Genomic DNA, 19471 nt, shown 5'->3' with positions numbered 1-19471 from the left:
CTTGTTTCTATGGCCTTATTTTTTGTTCCTTATATAAAAAAAAAAGGTTTGAAATTCGAAAATAATACGGGAAGACATTGAGGATTAATCGTGTTTAAAAAAAACAAAAAAAACTGCAGACTTAATCCGGAATTGCGCGATTATTGGTGGCCATTTTTTTTTTGTGTTTTTGTTTTGCTCATCCACGTTGGACTCCAGCAGGTTTTCCTTCTCCGCAGCGCGCGCGTGTTTCTTTAAAACTCGTTTGTTTCCGTGTCTTTTTTTTTTCTCCTTCATCATCTTTGGAGGGGGGCCTCCAATCGCTGTTCTTTGTCCTCGGCGTTAGGAGCAGCAAAGCGGCATGTGCGGCGCCGCCTAGACACCAAAAGCTCCCGCGCACCACCAACAGCGGCGGCAACAGCACCACGACAGCCCGCCCGCCAACATGGAGCGAATCGGGGTGTCATTCCTCGACCCGCTGGACGACTACGCGCTCATCCACCGGATCGGGTGCGGCACCTACGGGGACGTTTTCAAGGTGAGACTTTTCAACCAATGACCTTCTTCGAGTTTGAATGTATTTTATGACCACGAAAAATAGTGTGATGAGAAAATGAAGCGACGCAAAACTTGATGCACAATCATTGAAGACACATCATTAGGTACACCCTTTTTGCGTACAGTGAGTGATTTCGACTCAGAAAAAGGAGAAGTTTTCTCCATTGATGATGGATAGGAGGCAGAATGTCATTGAATTTGGCTGGAGCACAGTTCATCTCGACCGGGCGACTTGGCAAGTGTGTCGCGAGTGACATTTTCAACTCTTGCAGTTAACGCCTTCGGCATTTCACTCGTACACTTTTGCCTCACGTGAGTGGACGAGCTTAAAATGGCTAGCGAAGAGATTGAATAAATGCTTTAACGAGTTGTCATTTCACCCAAGACAATCAGGTGCGGTCGTAGAACTGGTTTCGACACATCGGTGGAACAACTAGTAGGACAAGTAAATGTTATTAATAAGACAGAACTGCGCCACGACATACTAACTAGTGCTTCTAGTTTATATTTCAATTCTTTGTGGTACACAGCTGTCAACTAGTCACACATTATTGTTACTAGTGTACAGAATAGCTTCTATTACCGTTTTTCCCCATGTATAATGCGCAAAAGATAACTCATTTATTGTCCTAAAATCTGGGGTGCGCATTATACATGGGTACAATTTTAATATATATATATTTTTATCCGGATATGATACGGAGGCCGCCATTACAGATGCGCTTTCTTTCTTCTCTGCTGTTCACTTCAAACACGCTCCATACGAACACGTTGCTCTCGTATCAGACGCTTGCTGGATCACCTGCTCGTTTGCTGTCACAATGTACCCTACACAAATCCGAAACATTTCTTCGCTATCGAGTTTGCTAGCGCATGCGCAGTGATACTGACCGGCAGAATAACATCCGGTTGTTCCCAAAGATGATCTTCTTTCTGAAATAATTTTACGTTCACGGACTTAAGTAGGAGTCCAAATTTGGGTGCGTATTATACATGGGTACAGGATTTCTTTCCAGCATGCCATTTTTAGGGTGCGTATTATACATGGGGGCGCATTATACATGGAAAAAAACGGTAGTAAAAGAAAATACTCAATGAAGAGTTGTACATTATGCTGAATATCCATTAATATTCATTTTCCCCGAAAGCTACACAGTTGGATTTCCTGCACACGCTGCAGCATACTATAGGACAACAATATTACGAGTAGTGAGGCGACACTGTGGACTAGTTGACAACTTTGTACTAGCTAAGCATATAATGTAATACCAGTAGAGGACAATTTTGCTTCACTTGTGTCTACTCGTATGCCAAATATGTGCTACTTGGGACAAAAAAGTACTAATGCATCATTTACATGGACCTTGAGCTGGATATGATACTCTGTGCATTACCACAGCCATAGAAATGAGTGATGAGTGATTTCTTTGTAATCGAGCAAACTTACAAATGTGTCAAAATGTGAATGAACACATTCGCTCAATGTCTTGGACTTCCCTCGGCCTTGTGTCCCGTCTGCAGAATGGAGACATAGAAGGGTGCCCAGTCGAGGACAATGGCCTCTGTGGGAGGCGAAAATGCGTGAGAAAAAAAAAAAAAGGGTCTCCACCTCCGGACATGTGACAGTGTCTTCCCTCAGTTTAAGATGCTCTGAGGTCACGTGAGCCACGGCGAGACAGTTGGGATACCCTAATGTTGATGTACACTACCGTTCAAAAGTTTGGGGTCGCAAAATTGTTTGGGTGACCCCAAACATTTGAATGGTAGTGTAGATATTATTATAAGAAAATATTATGAATTAAATATTATAAATTATATTTTATATTTGTATAAGATTATATATAGTCTATGAATATCAGTATACATATATATTATACGATTTTTTACACAGAAGATTATATATATAATCTATAAATAATTATCTAAATAAATATATACACTACCGTTCAAAAGTTTGGGGTCACCCAAACAATTTTGTGACCCCAAACTTTTGAACGGTAGTGTATATACAGACAGTATATGGAATTGGTTGTGCTCTACTGTAAAGCAGCCCAGGCGGCTATTTGGGGCTAGATTGCGTCTCTCAATTGCTGACAGGAAGTGCGGTGCTCAAACAGGAAGGAAAACAGGAAGTGAACGTGCATTTGACGTTGTGCGGATGGATGCCAGTGTGAAAACACGACGTCACGGCTGCATGCCAGGCCAGATGTGAAAGGCAGCAGGCCGCCATCCTTCATCCCGGGTCGTTATTTTGGCGCGGGCCTCTGTTGATGTGGTTCCGAGATGCTCGCGCCCTTTGAACTTTTCCACAGCAACAACGCGACCTGAAGCCACAACTTTGTCGCCATGCCCACGTTTCAGATGTTGGCACAAACGCATTATTTGCAGCTTGTTGTGGACGTTGTCCGTCATGTGGCTTGTGCCTATTTTAGCCCAACGCCGAATTATGGCAGGGTAAAATTACGATAACCAATATATATGCTTAAAAAATGTATATTATATGATAAAAAAAATATGATTTGAAAAATTAAAAAATGCAATTGCTATGTTATATGATAAAGAAATATTATTTGAATGATTTATTTTAGCAGCACCTTTCACGTTTCGTGTTTTATTTGATTGGTTGATTTATTTAGCGCAAGTAAAAATGCTTAAAACACATTAATATTTACAAATTTACATGCTTAGTTTATATAGAACAATAATAATTAAATGAGAAAATATTACAAGTGCTATTTGATTTAATTAAACTTAATTATGATAGGATTATTTATAATTAGTAAAACAACAATAAGACTTGAAGACTTGAATTCCAAATTTTTTTTTCATCCGACTGCAGGCTCGCAACATCCGCACATCGGAACTGGCCGCCATCAAGATCGTCAAGCTGGACCCATGTCAGTGGTAACTTTTGGCGAATGATGCAATCCGCGCGGCTTCCCGACCTGACTTTGAAGCGTTTTCACTTGTCCAGGCGATGACATCACGTCCATCCAGCAGGAAATCACCATGATGAGCGAATGCAAGCACAAGAACATCGTGGCCTACTTTGGCAGCTACCACAGGTATTTGGCATCAATACACACATGGTGCGCCTTATAGTCCGGTACGCCTTATATAAGGATTAAGTTTTAAAATGGGCCATTCATTGAAGGTGCGCCTTATAGTCTGGTGCGCCTTATAGTCCGGAAAATACGGTACTTATTAATTTTGTCAGTTTTGGAAAAAAAAAGACAAGATTTGCTTTCTGTAAAGAGGAATCAGTCCTCTGTGACGCTGTTTCTACTGAAAAAAATATATTTTTTAATTGTATTACTTTAAAAGTGTGCATATAATTTTTTTCTTTATTGTGAATTTAAGCAAACTGTTGATATTCTCGCCCAGGAACACCAAACTGTGGATCTGCATGGAATACTGTGGGGGAGGCTCTCTTCAGGACATCTACCACGGTATGAAAAGATACAGCTGTATTTAAAAAAAAAAAAAAGTTTTTAATTTAATTACCGTATTTTCCGGACTATAAGGCGCACCTTCAATGAATGGCCCATTTTAAAACTTAATCTATATATAAGGCGCACCGGACTATAAGGCGCACCATGAATGCATCATGTCAGATTTTTAATCCAAATCAAATCATTCTCCATTTTATCTTTTTTATTTCAACTTCAGATGCAACAAATGACTTTATAATCACAAAATAATGATCCATAGTCTTTTTGATTCATGATTCATAGTCTTCAGCAGGCCACTTATGCTTGATTTCATGACACAATGCTTCGGGCCAGTTCGAATTTAGGAATTTAGTCCATATATAAGGCGCACTGGACTATAAGGCGCGCTGTCGGCTTTTGAGAAGATTTTAGGTTTTTAGGTGTGCCTTTTAGTCCGGAAAATACGGTATTTGTTTATTTGCTGTAGTTTTATTTATTTAATGATTTGTTTATCTCTATTTATTTTGAAATGTGGCCTTTTTTTTGTCATTTTTGTGTTTTTCCCCTAAAGTGACAGGCCCATTAAAGGAGAAACAGATTGCGTATGTGTGCAGAGAAACCCTCCAGGTAATATTTTGGTTTATTATTACACGACGGGCTGTAGTTACGCTGTGAACTCTCCTCTGCTTGGCCGCCAGCACGGTGACTCATGTTTGCCGCCAGACACAGGACAGGACAGCTCAGTAGCACGTTTATCCCTCAACAAAGTGGCGAGAAACAGGCATTGCGTTCCGTCGTTACGGGTGACCCTGGTCAAAGGTTTCGTGTCGCCCGGTTTAGGCCACGGTACACTTTGAAGACCGTCACATGACTTAACAAAAAGTTGGAAGAAGTCCGTTGCCTTTAAATGCGTCTCTTAGTCAGTCACATTCAAAGAAGCGCTCATGCTGAAATACTTACCACTGTACCGCCATCTAGTGGTCGATTGTGGAATTACAACCAAACGGAGAAACTTTGCGATTGCGTCATCGAATATCCTTTTATGTCTCGTAGGGTTTGTACCACTTGCATGAAACCGGCAAAATGCATCGAGACATCAAGGTAAGGCGAGCTGCGTTGCGTAACTTAAGTCTTTGTCTGGTCATGCATTCAAACGGAATTTTTCTCTCAACAGGGCGCCAACATTCTTTTGACAGAGCGAGGAGATGTCAAACTGGGTCGGTTAAGATCCGGACGCATACTTGCTTTGTCACAAATGATCAGACCGGCCGGTCGTAAATTTCCCATGCGTGTGTTTTGTAGCGGATTTTGGGGTGGCAGCGGAGATCAGTGCCTCCGTGGCCAAAAGGAAGTCGTTCATCGGGACGCCCTACTGGTAAGGGCATTCAGTTAAGTGCAAGAAGAAGTCAGGAGTATTCACCATCACAGCATGGGCAGAGAACTTGAATGATGACGCAATGGTGTGTCAAAAGAAAAGCAAAGTGGGCCTCGAACGCTACCTTGAGGAACTCCGGAATCAGAAACTGCTCTGCGTGCGTGCAGGATGGCTCCAGAGGTGGCGGCAGTGGAGAAGAAGGGCGGCTACAACCACCTGTGCGACATCTGGGCCGTGGGTATCACCGCCATCGAACTGGCCGAGCTCCAGCCCCCCATGTTCGACCTCCACCCGATGAGGTCAGACCGCAGCGGCGAACGGAACCGCAACTTGTGCAGGTTTTTTCTCAGCAACATCCACTTGCTCCATTTTTAGAGCTTTGATGCTGATGTCCAAGAGCAGCTTCCAACCACCAAAACTGAAGGAAAAGACCAAATGGTACGTTTCAATGACCGCTCCTCATACTTTCACAATTGGTCTTTGATCGATCGACTTTTTGCCATGGCGCCGCAGGTCTCCGGGTTTCCAAAGCTTCGTCAAGATGGCGCTCATCAAAAATCCTCGGAAAAGGCCGTCCGCTGAGACACTACTACAGGTGAGCTATCTATCTATCTATCTATCTATCTATCTATCTATCTATCTATCTATCTATCTATCTATCTATCTATCTATCTATCTATCTATCTATCTATCTATCTATCTATCTATCTATCTATCTATCTATCTATCTATCTATCTATCTATCTATCTATCTATCTATCTAGCTATCTATCTATCTATCTATCTATCTATCTATCTATCTATCTATCTATCTATCTATCTATCTATCTATCTATCTATCTATCTATCTATCTATCTATCTATCTATCTATCTATCTATCTATCTATCTATCTATCTATCTATCTATCTATCTATCTATCTATCTATCTATCTATCTATCTATCTATCTATCTATCCCTAACCCTACCTACCTACCTACCTACCTACCTACCTACCTACCTACCTACCTACCTACCTACCTACCTACCTATCTAGTATCCATCGATCCATGTCTATCCATTTATCTAGTATCCATCCATCCATCCATCCATCCATCCATCCATCCATCCATCCATCCATCCATCCATCCATCCATCCATCCATCCATCCATCCATCCATCCATCCATCCATCTTCTTTTCTTCCAGCATCCGTTCGTGACACAATTGCTGAGCCGCAAGCTGGTCATGGAGCTGCTGGACACCGCCAACAACCCCGAGCTGCACGCCTCGCACAACATGGACGACAACGAGCTGGAGGTCAGCTGCCGCAGCTCGGCGGACACTCCCGCCCGCTAAACCATAGCAAACGGATAGCATTCTTAGCATGGTCACTGTCGACAGATTGGTCTCCAAGCCCCGGACAAGATCCAGTCGGCAGGGAAACACCTACCTGTGGAGAGAACCGTGTCTGAAGAACAATGTGAGTGGGGATCTTTTTTTTTTAATCGCGTCATTTAGTTGGGATTCATTTATCATTCATCGGATCGAGCGTGGAGAATTGGCGGCGCGTAACCGGATGTCTTGACGGCAACGAAGAGTGGCTTCCCTTGTCCGGACACCCAATGACGTCATCTTGGCGATGTGGTCGAGGAAGGACAAAAGACCCTCAGTCAGTCGGCCGGCCGCCCTCGTGCATACATGCGGGTTGCGAGGCCTGCTCGGTGGATGGCACGGACCACATGCCAATAGCGTGTCTGACACACACTTTTATACTCGCACTCTCTTAATCGGCGTCTCAGTCCAGTTTCAAACTACCAATGAATCGGACTTCCTAAAGTATCAACGTTAAATTTCAATTGTCGTGTCTTCCGCTCCATACTATCGTGGTTTTTTTTTTTTTAAATGTGTTTTTGTAGTTGGCCAAGTGACGTTTGGGCCACCGCTGAGGAAAGTCACGGAACCTTATCCTAATCTGGTAACCGCTGCGCTGATTGATCCATAAGTAAATAATCACGTACCCGAGCTAACGGCGTCGTTTTCTCCCCCCAACAGAGCTCGTACGACGACGACTGGAGCTTGTCTGGGGATGAAGACGACTCACCGTAAGACACTTTTCCGTGTCATATGGGAATCTTTTGATTTTTTCGAATTTCGAATACAAAGCGGGTCAAACCGAGCAGCCCTGTAGTTGTAGGCGGAATTCACATCAGCTCACCCCACTGAAATGAATGAATGCCACAAATGCCATTCATCTCTTCCAGCAGCCCTGAAATAATAATTAGAATAATTATAGTGTATGAGAAATATATGTGCTTTTAGAAATAATAAATGATTTAAAAGAAGGATTGCAACAGTATTTATATTTATTTATTTTCTCAAGTAAAAAACAAACAACAAATCTATCATTCCCATCTGTGAGGCAGCCAATGTGCCAATTTATTGAATTTGGTGGACATAGTGCTGCTCCTTCTGCTCTGCACATGCTGACCACTTGAGGCACTATAATGCAGATTTTGATTCTTGGGCAGATATTTGGTGATTCTTTATATTTACCGTATTTTCCGCACTATAAGGCGCACCGGATTATAAGGCGCACCTTCAATGAATGGCCCATTTTAAAACTTTGTCCATATATAAAGCGCACCGGATTATAAGGCGCACCTTCAATGAATGGCCCATTTTAAAACTTTGTCCATATAGAAGATCTATACATTTGGCCCACAGGCCGGACTTTGGACACGCCTGCTGTAGTGGCTCAATATTGGTCCATATATAAGGCGCACCTGATTATAAGGCGCACTGTCGGCTTTTGAGAAAATTGGAAGTTTTTAGGTCCGCCTTATAGTGCGGAAAATACGGTAATTATTTTACAATAACACAGCCGAACACAAGACAAAGATAACATTCATATTTAACCATTTACCCCCCCAAAACTGCAAAAAAAAAAATTATTGGGTTGCTGCTTGAAATGGTCGCTTAGCCTTTGTCTAGACTTCGGCGTCGACCAAATTTTTTTTTGAAGACCAATTGGCGTGGCGTTTCCTTCCCCGCCATTGTTGTGGGCCGCCGAGGCCTCTGGCCAGATAAACAGCAGGTCTTCCTGTTGCAGGAGCCTGCTGGAATGTGTGGAGCAAGCTTTGCAGCTGAGGTAGGCCACGCCCATCCTCTCCAGCTCGCCCCTCCCATTTTGTCATGCAAAACAGCAGGTCCCTGAGCTCATCCAGTGGGTTTGTGTTTAGCTCCTCCTCCTAATCCTAAAAATGCCATCCTGTTGATCCATAATCTGGATTTTGCGATCCCCCGCAAACCCACTGGTTTGTTTCCCGGATGTGTGTCGACGTGCTCGTCCTTCCCCATGTGTGTTTGGCTTTGATCGTCACGGTCACGTCATCCGACTTTCGCCTAATCCCGACGCTCACTCGGTGACGAGAGCTTGATCCCGTTTTCTTTTTTTCAGGAGTTTAACCATAAAGAGGGCGCCATCTACTGACGTGAGTGATCAACTACATGCACACAAAAATTCTGTCATAATTTTTTTTTTTGCATAGCTCTAGAAGTCCCATGTCATTTTTTTTTTCTTTTAATAATCCTGAACGTCCTTTTATTTGGGTCAGATTTCCCCTTTTCAGGCTGTTTTTTGTCTGTCAATTTCTTATTAAAAATTACCGTTTTTTTCCATGTATAATGCGCACCCCAGATTTTAGGACAATAAATTAATAAAATTTTGCGCATTATACATGGAAAAAAACGGTATATCTGTATATTAATAATAATAATATAATAATTGGATTTCTTATATATAAAATTGCTCTGATTGGATCATTGATTTGTCCCAAAATGATCATGGACAATCGATTTTTTCTGACTGGCAAAAATCTCTGCGGCTTTGTCAGCCTCTTACTGTCATGCTAGATGATGTCGTCTTTCATTCGCCGTTCTAGGGAGGAAGGAAGAGCGGTCTGTTCAGTCCCACGACCGCCTCCCTGCCGGCATTTTGCTCTTTAAGCGTCAACGCCGGGGACAAAGACGTGACGGAGAGGCCGAGCTGTACGCTGGGCCCGGATGCTTCCATCGCGCCCGACTCAACCGGTACGGCCCCGTTAATGGCGCCTGTGCGCGACTCGCCGGTCGTGACTCTGTCGCCATCCGTCTCTTAGCCGTCTTGGCCCGGTGCTCGGCCACGCAGGACATCAGGCAGCGCTGCAGTGACCCGTGTCTGCCAGCGGGGGGTGCTGTGACGACAGAGAGGAGGAAATCCAGCGCTGAAAAACAGACTCCCCTCTCACCTGAATGGAGCACACTCAGGAAAAAGACGGAGGAACCTGTGAGTTTAAAACATGGCTATATTTATATTTATTTATTATTTCTTATAAGCTAACTTTCAATTCCTAATTAGTTTTGATCAAGATTTTGTTCCCTCATATCATGGTTTGCGCTCCTGAGACTGACAATGCTAACATGCTAGCGATTAGCATCAGTTGACGCTTCGGAAGCAGCGGGGATTTGGACACAAACATTTCGACAGAATACCACAAAGAATAATCGATATGTTTTAAATGTGTTTGGAAAAGATCTGGTGCGTTTTAAATGAGGCCTTCCCGTTTTTGTCCTATTTCTAGAGGGCAGATTTTCATGGACTTCCTCCCACCCCTCAAGTGCATGTAAGTGTCAAAACTAACCCTAACACACAAGTTGCTTTGAGCTCATACTCAAATGCAAAAAAAAAAAATGGAACTATGATTGATTTTTTTTTTTCCCCATAGATGGGGGCTTGCTTTTCCAAAGTCTTCAACGGCTGCCCTCTCAAAATCCACTGTGCCGTCACCTGGATTTTTCCCAGGACGAGAGGTCAACTTTTCATATCGTTTTAAGTTGTGCGACACAAAAGTCGGTGAGCGCTGACGGCCCTGCTCTCTCTCTCCATCCCAGACCAGTATCTGATTCTTGGAGCAGAGGAGGGAATCTACACACTCAACCTGAATGAACTTCATGAAGATACACTGGAGAAGGTACAGAAATGACATCATGTTCCCCTGTTCAGTGTAAATAAATGAATAAATAATTAATAAAAATTAAAAACTATATATATCAATATAGATATTTATTAGATGCCGTATCACATGTTCATTGTAAATAATAATAATAATATATACTATATATATATATATATATATATACACTACCGTTCAAATGTTTGGGGTCACAAAATTGTTTGGGTGACCCCAAACTTTTGAACGGTAGTGTATATATTTATTTAGATCATTATTTATAGATTATATATATAATCTTCTGTGTAAGAAATCTTATAATCTATATATATACTTATATTCATAGATTATATATAATCTTATACAAATATAAAATAGAATTTATAATATTTAATTCATAATATTTTATTATAATAATATTTACACTACCGTTCAAAAGTTTGGGGTCACCCAAACAATTTTGTGACCCCAAACTTTTGAACGGTAGTGTATGTATATATATAAATTTAATTTCTTAACCGAATCATTTTGTGTCGTCCTCTTTTGGCCATTGACTGATTTCATATTTTTAGTTTTTTTATTTTTAAATTTATATATATATATATATATATATATATATATATATACATATATACACAATTTTGGGGTGAATTTTTTTTTTTTTTTCCTGAAACACACCGCCTGATTTGTAGTGTGGTCTTGTTCTCCTCACACAGCTGTTCCCCCAGCGATGCACATGGCTGTATGTGATGAACAATGTGCTGATGTCCGTGTCAGGTAACGCAAAGTATCCCGGGTCCGCTCTCACCAAACAACCCTAACCCCCCACCCCGCCCCGTTTCACGACAGGAAAATCGTCCCAGCTTTATTCCCACAGTCTGAGCGCCCTGTTTGAGCAGAAGGGACATTTGTCGAAAAAACACGGCAGTCTGTCGCTCGGCACCAGCCGTTTCGCCGACAAGATCGGCACTCGGTAGGGATTTCACATGGCCGTGACCATTCGACCGAGAAAGTCATTTTTTATTTTTATTTTTTGGCTTCTGTTGTCTCCTCAGAAAGTTTGCCTTATCTGTGAAGATCCCCGACACAAAAGGATGCAGGAGGTGCAGTGTCGGTAAGGCCCGTGCCGTACCGGACGTCTTGTCTCGGTCTCATCTCGACGTTTGTGTTCCAGCTCGAAACCCGTACACGGACAGTACTTTTCTCTGCGGAGCCGTTCCGTCCGGCCTCGTTCTGCTCTTGTGGTACGAGCCTCTCCAAAAGTTCATGCACCTCAAGGTTCGCAGCCTCTTTATTGCCAGAGTGGAGGCTCAGAGCGTTTTGAGTTAACGTCTTCCGTTCTGTTGGTAGCACCTCGTGACGAAGCTCCCCGACCGCCTGGCTATATTTGAGCTGCTGGTTTTGGTCACCGACGAATTCCCCCAGTTGTGCGTGGGGGTGAGGGACTGCGCCGACGGCAACCTCAAGTTTGATATCGTCGAGCTGAACGGCACGCCCATTTCGGAGCCCGGTATGGATGCGACTCTCTGGGTTAAAAAAAAAAAAGCATTGAAGGTGTCTCCAGGAAGACAGCAAGGTTGTCAGCTCACAAATCTGGATAGAAAGAACATTTAAAAATATCGAATCAGATTTTAAGACGCAACCCCCCCCCCCCTCAAAATAAATACCGTAATTTTCGGACTATAAATCGCACCGGAGTATAAATCGCACCAGCCATAAAACGGCCAAAAAAGTGAAAAAAAACATATATGTATATAAGTCGCTCCTGAGTATAAGTCGCCCCCCCCCACCCAAACTGTGAAAAAAAACGCGACTTATAGTCCGAAAATTACGATAAATGACTTAAATGAATGAAAATAAATAAACATTTAAAAATATATACCGTAATTTTTGGACTATAAGTCGCGTTTTTTTTCATAGTTTGGGTGGGGGGGGCGACTTATACTCAGGAGCGACTTATATACATAAATGTGTTTTTTTTTCACTTTTCTGGGCATTTTATGGCTGGTGCGACTTATACTCGGGTGCGACTTATAGTCCGAAAATTACGGTAATCAGCTTTTAAGATGCAACCTCCCCAAAATAAATGAAAAAATGAATGAAAATAAATAAATAAATGCTTGATGACTTAAATGGTGGAAAATTCCAAACTCTGGAAAGCACTAAAAATTGTTCCTTTATAGAAAACGGGGAAGTGAAGGCCGTACAGGTCACCCAGTTGGACCGAGACAGCGTTCTCATCGCATTTGAAAGTAAGTCACCTTCGTTTTTGACTTGCCGGTCATTTCTGAAATGTAACTTTTCGACACTACAGAAAGCGTCAAGATTGTAAACCTCCAGGGCCTTCCATCCAAGGAGCTTGCTGCTGAAATGGTGTTTGACTTCCCCATTGAAACTCTCGGTAAAAAGAAAAAAAACCCAACTATCATTTAAAAAAGGTGATTTTAAACTTTTCAACGTCTTTGATTTCCATTTGTTGCAGTTTGCTTGCAGGACAGTGTGCTGGCTTTTTGGAAGCACGGCCTGAAAGGAAGGAGCTTTCACTCGAACGAGGTGATGGAGGCTCAACACGTTTTGCTACAACCACGCCGTCGGCGTATAAATGGCTCACATTTCCCTTGATTTGCAGGTAACGCAGGAAATTACAGACGAGAGTCGAGTATTTCGAGTTTTGGGAACTAACAGGTATGTGAGCCCCCTTTTTTTATAATAAAAAAAAGGTTTTAAATTGACTGTACTTAAACCTCCTGGATCCCACCCCATACATAACAAAGGATGTATTTTTCCGTGGGATCCCATTTGAAATCCATCTACGTGGCTACTAGGCTAATTCTAGCTAACACTAAGGTAGTTTGTATGTACACTACGTAACAAGATTGAAATTTAATCTCGACTTTTATTTTATTTTTTAAATCACTGTCCTCAAGGTACTTTGGAATGTCTCCTTTGAGTTCTTTTTTTTTTCTCTTCCCTAGAGACATCATCCTTCAGAGCACACCGACCGACGAGCCCTCAGCGCTGAGTAACGTCTACATTTTGACAGGCCATGAAAGCAGTTATTGAAATTTTTCTGGAGCAAGTCTAAAAAGTATTTTCAACCACTTCCATTTGTCCTTGTTGGCAACATGGAATTTAACTTGAATGTACCGCCCTTAAACATGGTAGCAATACTGGAGCCACATTCTTTGATTTTCCAGATCCAGAAAAACGCAATCACTATCGCACAAGACCGAATCATACGGTGTACGAGCGTGTGGTTTATTTAAATATGAAGGAATCGTCATTTTATTAGACGGGGAGCTGAGGCTACTGCTAACTGTAAACAGCGGTAGGTATTTATTAGAATTTACTGAACAAAACATGGACAACTTGCGACCGAGAGAACACCATTAAGTTGTAAGGTATGTTCCACTACGCTAAATCTTTTATTTTTTGTAGAATATAACTATTATTTATGGAACATGCACTGTATAGCTCAACACCTATCCCAGAGATACTTGAATATTATTTGCATGTAACCATGTCTTGAGGGTAATTGTTGATCAATTTATAACATTTGTACACTATGCTTGTAACATGTATTTTATATGAGAAAATGTTCTTGTTTTAATGTCACTAGTAACCTCGACAGAGATTGTGTCACAACGATGGTTGATATTGGACCTAGGACAGAATATTGCATCACACAGGAAATAAACCTGTTTTTATTTCTACATAAGTACAAAAATGTTTTGACTTGCACGTTTGACATCATTTTAACCCTTAAGTTGGTCAAAAATGTAATAAAAAGTTATCTTTTCATATTCCAGGTATTCCTCAAAAAACATGTTTTTGACATAATGGCATTTAAATATTTAACTTACCTTTTATACATTTTAGGAAATTGTAGTTTTTGTATTACAACCCCAAACTCCCATAAGTGGGTCAAAAATGCATTTTTTTATGGAATCCAATGGAAACCTTTGATTCTGATCAACTGAAGCTGTCAGGAATATTATATAATTTAATATTATTTTCATATTCCTCCCCAAAAAAATTTTTTTCACAAATTCATACGATGGATATTCACAATGTTCACATTTTTCTATTACTGTTTTAGGTCATTGTTCTTTTCAAAAAAGTTAAAAAGTTCAAAATACACTACCGTTCAAAAGTTTGGGGTCACAAAACTTTTGAACGGTAGTGTATATATTTATTTAGATGATTATTTATAGATTATATGTATAATCTTCTGTGTAAAAAATCTTATAATATATACTGATATTCATAGATTATATATAATCTTATACAAATATAAAATATAATTTATAATATTTAATTCATAATATTTTATTATAATAATATCTACACTACCGTTCAAAGGTTTGGGGTCACCCAAACAATTTTGTGACCCCAAACTTTTGAACGGTAGTGTATATATAAGATATTTCAAACATTAAATCATTGTTGTGCGGTCCTAAATCTAACATCATAGAATATTGATCATATTTTGAAAGTGCTCTATACTGAAGAGTTAAAGGGTCTTTTTTTTCCCTCAAGCGCAATTAATTAAAGTCGTATTAATTAACACCGTGTCAGGCAAAATGGAATTAGTACATACTGGGAGTCTGTAATTAAAACAGAAACGTCATCAAGGCCGTCGCTTTCGTTGCGAGAATAGTCCCTTTTGTGACCAATAGGGGGCAGCAACGTTCCTTTGTGGCGTTGAGTCACAAACAGGGAAAGAGTAAGACGCAGCATTGGTGCTTCATTGAAGGCGCCATTTCACTCCTTATTCATTGGCGCCGCGGCCTATATTCTTCCACATCGGTAAGTTTGCCGTTTTACACTAAACATGCGATGTATAACTCACCCATGGTTAATATTTAATAGTCTCCCGCTTTGACCAACCCACACCGACCTTGACTGGCTCGGTAAAACGTTGCCTCGCTCACGTATTGTGCCCCTTTACGGCAAGCTTCCGGACCCCAATTCTTCCAGAGGCGGTATTGGTTTCGTTTTAAGAGGCTCGGTAGACACATTTATAAGCAGAATGCCAAATTGGACGAGATATGTTTGAGTCGAATAGGTCTGATTTAATGTAACTTTCAAACAAGCGACCCTCGTGTGTGTTAGCTTAGCATTGCGTAGCGCTCCTTGTTCGCTAGCCACTGCGCCATAGCTTCAAAAGCCATTCGGCGTAGTTTGTCTTTATAGATTTAATCAACACTGACTAAGTAGGCGTTTATTTTACACGTTTGATTTCAAGAGCGGGGCGGCATTATTTATGAGCGGTTTGCAAGAATAATGCGGGCTGCGGCCTCCCTGTGTGGCGGTCTCCCCGTGCGTGTTTTTAACAAGCCGCGCCCGGCTTACTGCACACTCCTAATATGTATGCATCTGATTTATAAGTTTGAATTGCCCATTAGCATGAATTTGGAGGAATGAATGTTAAAATAGTCCCCGTGTCAACTGCTGACTAGCATCACAAAGTACAGTGTGCCGAGCCAAAAAAGCCAAAGTCCGCATCTAATTAACATAAGTGATATCATTGACTTTGAAAGAAAGGTTGGGGAAGTTCAAAGAACGCTGATAAACCAATAAATAGGGGCTTTCACACTGCAGGTATCAATCCAACAACTTCCCCATCTACCCTGCTAGTTTGTTCACATCCCAAAAAGATTCTGGATCTTGAAGGTTCCATTGGGGTCTTCCTAAGTACCTACGAGCCTCCATGGTCTTTGTTTACCTACCTGGAACGTTTGAAGAGGGGCGTGCTGTGCTGACAAACTTCTGTCCGGTTGGTTGAACTTGGGTTTGCAGTCCATGGTTTTGTCAGCGCATACGCCGTTATATGATCCACTATTTGTGCCAGGAATCAAGAACCAGGAACCGACCCCTGTGCTTGCTTGCCTAACCGGGCAGAGCAAATATTTTGAGGGTTGGAAGAGTCTACAAATTGCCGAAAGTGGAGTGAGAATATCTCTCTGTCAATGGAAGATGGCAGATTTGGATTAAGAAGTGGCTTTATTCCTATTATTTGTCCACTAAGCAGAAACATATTTTGAATAAATGCTGAAAAGACTGCAAGTCAAAGGTCTTGGGAACTGATCAGCTCTTAATTGAAGTTTGTTAACGAGGCCTTGTTTTGTCTGCGTGTTCAAAATAAGAATTCATTCAAAGCGTTATCTATAGCTGTGACTTTTCCGAAAAAGTCGTTCCTAAATATTGCTTGGTCCTGTGTTCCGTCAACGTAAATTTCTGAAAAGCTGATGCGCTCGAGAGAAAACGAGTGCAGACGCCAAAATGTAGTTTGATAAGTTAGTCAACTTGCATCACTTGTCAAAAATGGTTGCCCGGCTAATCTTTTTAAAAATGGTTTATTTCGACGATGAACGACAGAAGCCTTTAAAATTGTTTGGAAAAAAGATTACAATGGGAATGACATGTCGGACTCTTCCAGGATCCAGCGAGCAGCCGCAGTCATGGTGAAAATCTTTATCGGCAACCTGGCCTGCAACACCAGCGTGGAGGAGCTGCGGGCCCTCTTCGAGAAGTACGGCAAAGTCACCGAGTGCGACATAGTCAAGAACTTTGGCTTTGTGCACATGAGCGTCCTGTCGGAGGCCGAGGAGGCCATTCGAAACCTCAACCAGCACCAGATGAACGGCTGGCGCATGAACGTGGAGCTGAGCAAAGGCAGACCCAAGTCCAGCACCAAGCTGCACGTGGGCAACCTCGGCGACGGGGTCACGGCGGACATTTTGCGGGCCAAGTTTGAAGAGTTTGGCTCGGTAGTGGAATGTGACGTAGTCAAGGACTATGCCTTTGTTCACATGGAGCGAATGGAGGATGCCCTGGAAGCCATTAATAAGATGGACAACACCGCCTTCAAAGGTGACCTCTCGGTTTGGTGCTCCGTGCCGTCCGTAAACTTGGATTGTGCTCTCGTGACCCCCAAAATCCCCCAGCTGCTCTTTTCCCCTGTCAGCCAGCGAGCGTGACTAACCCGGGCTCTGAAAAGGCATTTTGACCGCCGCTAAATAGTGACCGAAAACAGTAGCAGCCAAACTGAAACAGCGCCACCGTGACACATGAAACTCGAAAGGCGTAGTATTTTTCTCACCGCCATATTTAGCAGGAATGAATGGGATCCATCCCTAAAATTATCTTTAAATGATATTGTGGGAATCGAGTTATCGGATTTAAAAAAAGAAAAAAACAGACAGGCTTCCCGAAGGCTAAGAAGTTCCGAAAAGGCCGGCGGACGGTACCGGCCGCGCAACGGCAATTTTGACCGCTCTTGCTCGGTGTTGCTTGTTTTTTTCGGTTCCGGTCTCATGCGTCTCTTCTCTCTCCTTACAAGGCAAACTGATGAGCGTACAACTGTCCACCAGTCGGCTGCGCACGGCCCCGGGAATGGGAGATCATACCGGCTGCTTTGTCTGCGGAAAACATGGTCACTGGTCAAAAGACTGTCCAGTCGATCGCAACAATAGCTACGGTGACGACATGAGAGGTTTCGGCGGCCGGGGCCCCCCACGCGCTCCCCAAGGTTTTGGCCGAGGCGGCTACGGAATGGTCGCCGCGCCCCCTAATTACATGCCTGGCGCTGCGTTTAATCGGGCTAGTTATGGCAGGGGCATGGCGCCGCCGCCGCCGCCCCCTCCTCGGAGGCCCGGCCCCGAGGTGGGCGATCGGTACGGTGAGAGGTCTTCAGGTTTCGACCAAGACTCTAGTGTCGACTTCTACGAGAAGTACCGAGCTCGCCCTTACGGCTCCAGTTATTTCGAGGAGCGCCGCATGTCCTATCTCCCCCCTCCCCCTCCTCCCCCACCCCCTTCTGCCCTCTCAAAGTTCTCGGGCGTGGACCCGTTCGACCGGCGTCCGCCGCCCGCGCCGGCGCCCCCCTCCGCCGCTTACTACGCGAGAGAGCACAACCCAATCGGCCGGTTAGCCGGCGCCCCGGCGGGCTACGGTTATGAGCGCAAGCGGCTGTCGCCCGGCACCACCTACATGCCGCCGCGGCCCAAGGAGCAATTCGCACAGCGCTACGCGCCCTACTGAAGTCCACGGTAAGGCTCGGACGTTCTTCGTGGGAAATGGCAGCAAAAGCAACAACAAAAGGATGTTTATTTTTCATTTTTAGGTCTCGGACTTTTTCTGCGAGCGTCGTTTTGTCAAGCTTCCAGACTCCCATCAAACGGCGTGGTTTGTCCGCCCCCTCAACCTTTTTTCTCTGTGTCACATTTATGTCCTGTTTTTTTTTTCACATTATGTACATTGCTCGTTTTGCAATATTTTCAATTTACATTTTAAAAATATATATTTTTCTCATAACTTCACCACAAAAAAAAACGATTTTTTTTTCCAAGCGTCACATGTTTAAAAATTGTCTTGGCTTACGTTTGTGGATGCGCGGGAGGATGCAAAAACGTAGTGTACCGGTAGTCATTAATTTCCTCCGTTTGTTTGCTGGCTAAAAGTGATTACCGATGATCGGCTCTATTTCGCGTTTATCTGAGATGTGTTTCAGTCATTTGTTGTGTCACAAAGTTTCTTTTTTTTTGTTTAGATTACCGTTCATGCAATTTCATTAACAATAATAATGGATCTAAATGCCACGTTACAATTATTATCCCAAAATTAAAGTTTGAGTAGAAGCTGAAAACAAGTAATACCTAAAAAAAAAAACATTCCAACCTTACGTTTGACTCATTTTGTGTCCAAAATTAAAATTTTATATCCCTTTTTGCCTTTCCGAAGTGACAGTTCTTTGAAATAGTGTCATTGAGTGACAGCAAGGCATTTAACGTGTCATTCACCTGAATATTTCTGATTTGTTACACATTTTTTTTCTGTTGCAAGATCTCTTAAGGGTGAATGACTCAGGGAAAAGACGATGCGAAGAGGCACCATTTGTTTTTTTTCTGTGCCTTTTTTGCATATAGGTGAAGTTGAATATTGTATTTTTCTTACTTGCTGTGGTAGTACCAACATACATACAAAACAATTGTTTTTTAATAAAAAAAAAACCAAATTGGGTGACAATTTTGTTTTGTTTTTTTTAAAGCCCCAGGAAAATTACACCCATTTCTATCTAGAGGATATTAGTGTGTAGTAGTGAAATACGATTTGTATTTCTGTATCATGCGGTGAGAGGCGTTGTGCACTTAATGG

The 19471-nt window shown here is 42.4% G+C and overlaps 2 protein-coding genes across 6 annotated transcripts; both read left to right on the top strand.

Moving 5' to 3' along the window:
- Positions 1–161: 161 nt before the first annotated feature.
- Positions 162–14115, top strand: map4k2 (mitogen-activated protein kinase kinase kinase kinase 2). 5 transcript variants are annotated; one of them, XM_061282060.1, is made up of 32 exons: positions 165–517; positions 3377–3434; positions 3512–3602; positions 3922–3986; positions 4540–4595; positions 5022–5069; positions 5143–5185; positions 5271–5343; positions 5511–5642; positions 5719–5781; positions 5857–5938; positions 6531–6641; positions 6726–6804; positions 7241–7299; positions 7377–7426; positions 8434–8472; positions 8782–8815; positions 9266–9413; positions 9482–9648; positions 9944–9985; positions 10088–10172; positions 10254–10333; positions 11029–11089; positions 11162–11285; positions 11368–11426; positions 11487–11590; positions 11663–11822; positions 12496–12564; positions 12627–12713; positions 12795–12865; positions 12942–12997; positions 13288–14115. In XM_061282060.1, the coding sequence occupies exons 1-32, from the start codon at positions 425–427 to the stop codon at positions 13373–13375; spliced, it is 2577 nt and encodes an 858-aa protein (XP_061138044.1). In that variant the 5' UTR covers positions 165–424; the 3' UTR covers positions 13376–14115. The 5 variants fall into 5 exon arrangements, with proteins under 5 accessions (XP_061138048.1, XP_061138044.1, XP_061138045.1 ...); XM_061282062.1 differs by lacking the exon at positions 165–517 and adding an exon at positions 619–641; XM_061282061.1 differs by lacking the exon at positions 8434–8472 and having other exon boundaries at positions 166–517.
- Positions 14116–14991: 876 nt separating this feature from the next.
- LOC133162000 (RNA-binding protein 4.1-like) lies at positions 14992–19342 on the top strand. The gene is made up of 4 exons (XM_061290823.1): positions 14992–15121; positions 16755–17188; positions 17658–18366; positions 18441–19342. Exons 2-3 carry the CDS (start codon positions 16777–16779, stop codon positions 18356–18358), a joined length of 1113 nt encoding a protein of 370 aa, XP_061146807.1. The 5' UTR covers positions 14992–15121; positions 16755–16776; the 3' UTR covers positions 18359–18366; positions 18441–19342.
- Positions 19343–19471: the final 129 nt, after the last annotated feature.

The sequence above is a fragment of the Syngnathus typhle genome, linkage group LG1, assembly GCF_033458585.1.
Source record: "Syngnathus typhle isolate RoL2023-S1 ecotype Sweden linkage group LG1, RoL_Styp_1.0, whole genome shotgun sequence".
NCBI classification, from domain to species: domain Eukaryota; kingdom Metazoa; phylum Chordata; class Actinopteri; order Syngnathiformes; family Syngnathidae; genus Syngnathus; species Syngnathus typhle.
Note: the sequence above shows the minus strand (reverse complement) of the source record. Positions and strands in the feature narration are given on the sequence as shown.

What these genes read in the sequence shown, in the direction of transcription:
- map4k2 (XM_061282060.1), top strand. Translation starts at nt 425, where the DNA reads ATGGAGCGAATCGGGGTGTCATTCCTCGACCCGCTGGACGACTACGCG. An exon ending in GATCGTCAAGCTGGACCCAT is followed by an intron (nt 3,435 to 3,511) that starts GTCAGTGGTAAC and finishes TCACTTGTCCAG; the next exon opens with GCGATGACATCACGTCCATC. An exon ending in AACCGTGTCTGAAGAACAAT is followed by an intron (nt 6,805 to 7,240) that starts GTGAGTGGGGAT and finishes GTGTTTTTGTAG; the next exon opens with TTGGCCAAGTGACGTTTGGG.
- LOC133162000 (XM_061290823.1), top strand. Translation starts at nt 16,777, where the DNA reads ATGGTGAAAATCTTTATCGGCAACCTGGCCTGCAACACCAGCGTGGAG. An exon ending in GGACAACACCGCCTTCAAAG is followed by an intron (nt 17,189 to 17,657) that starts GTGACCTCTCGG and finishes TCTCCTTACAAG; the next exon opens with GCAAACTGATGAGCGTACAA.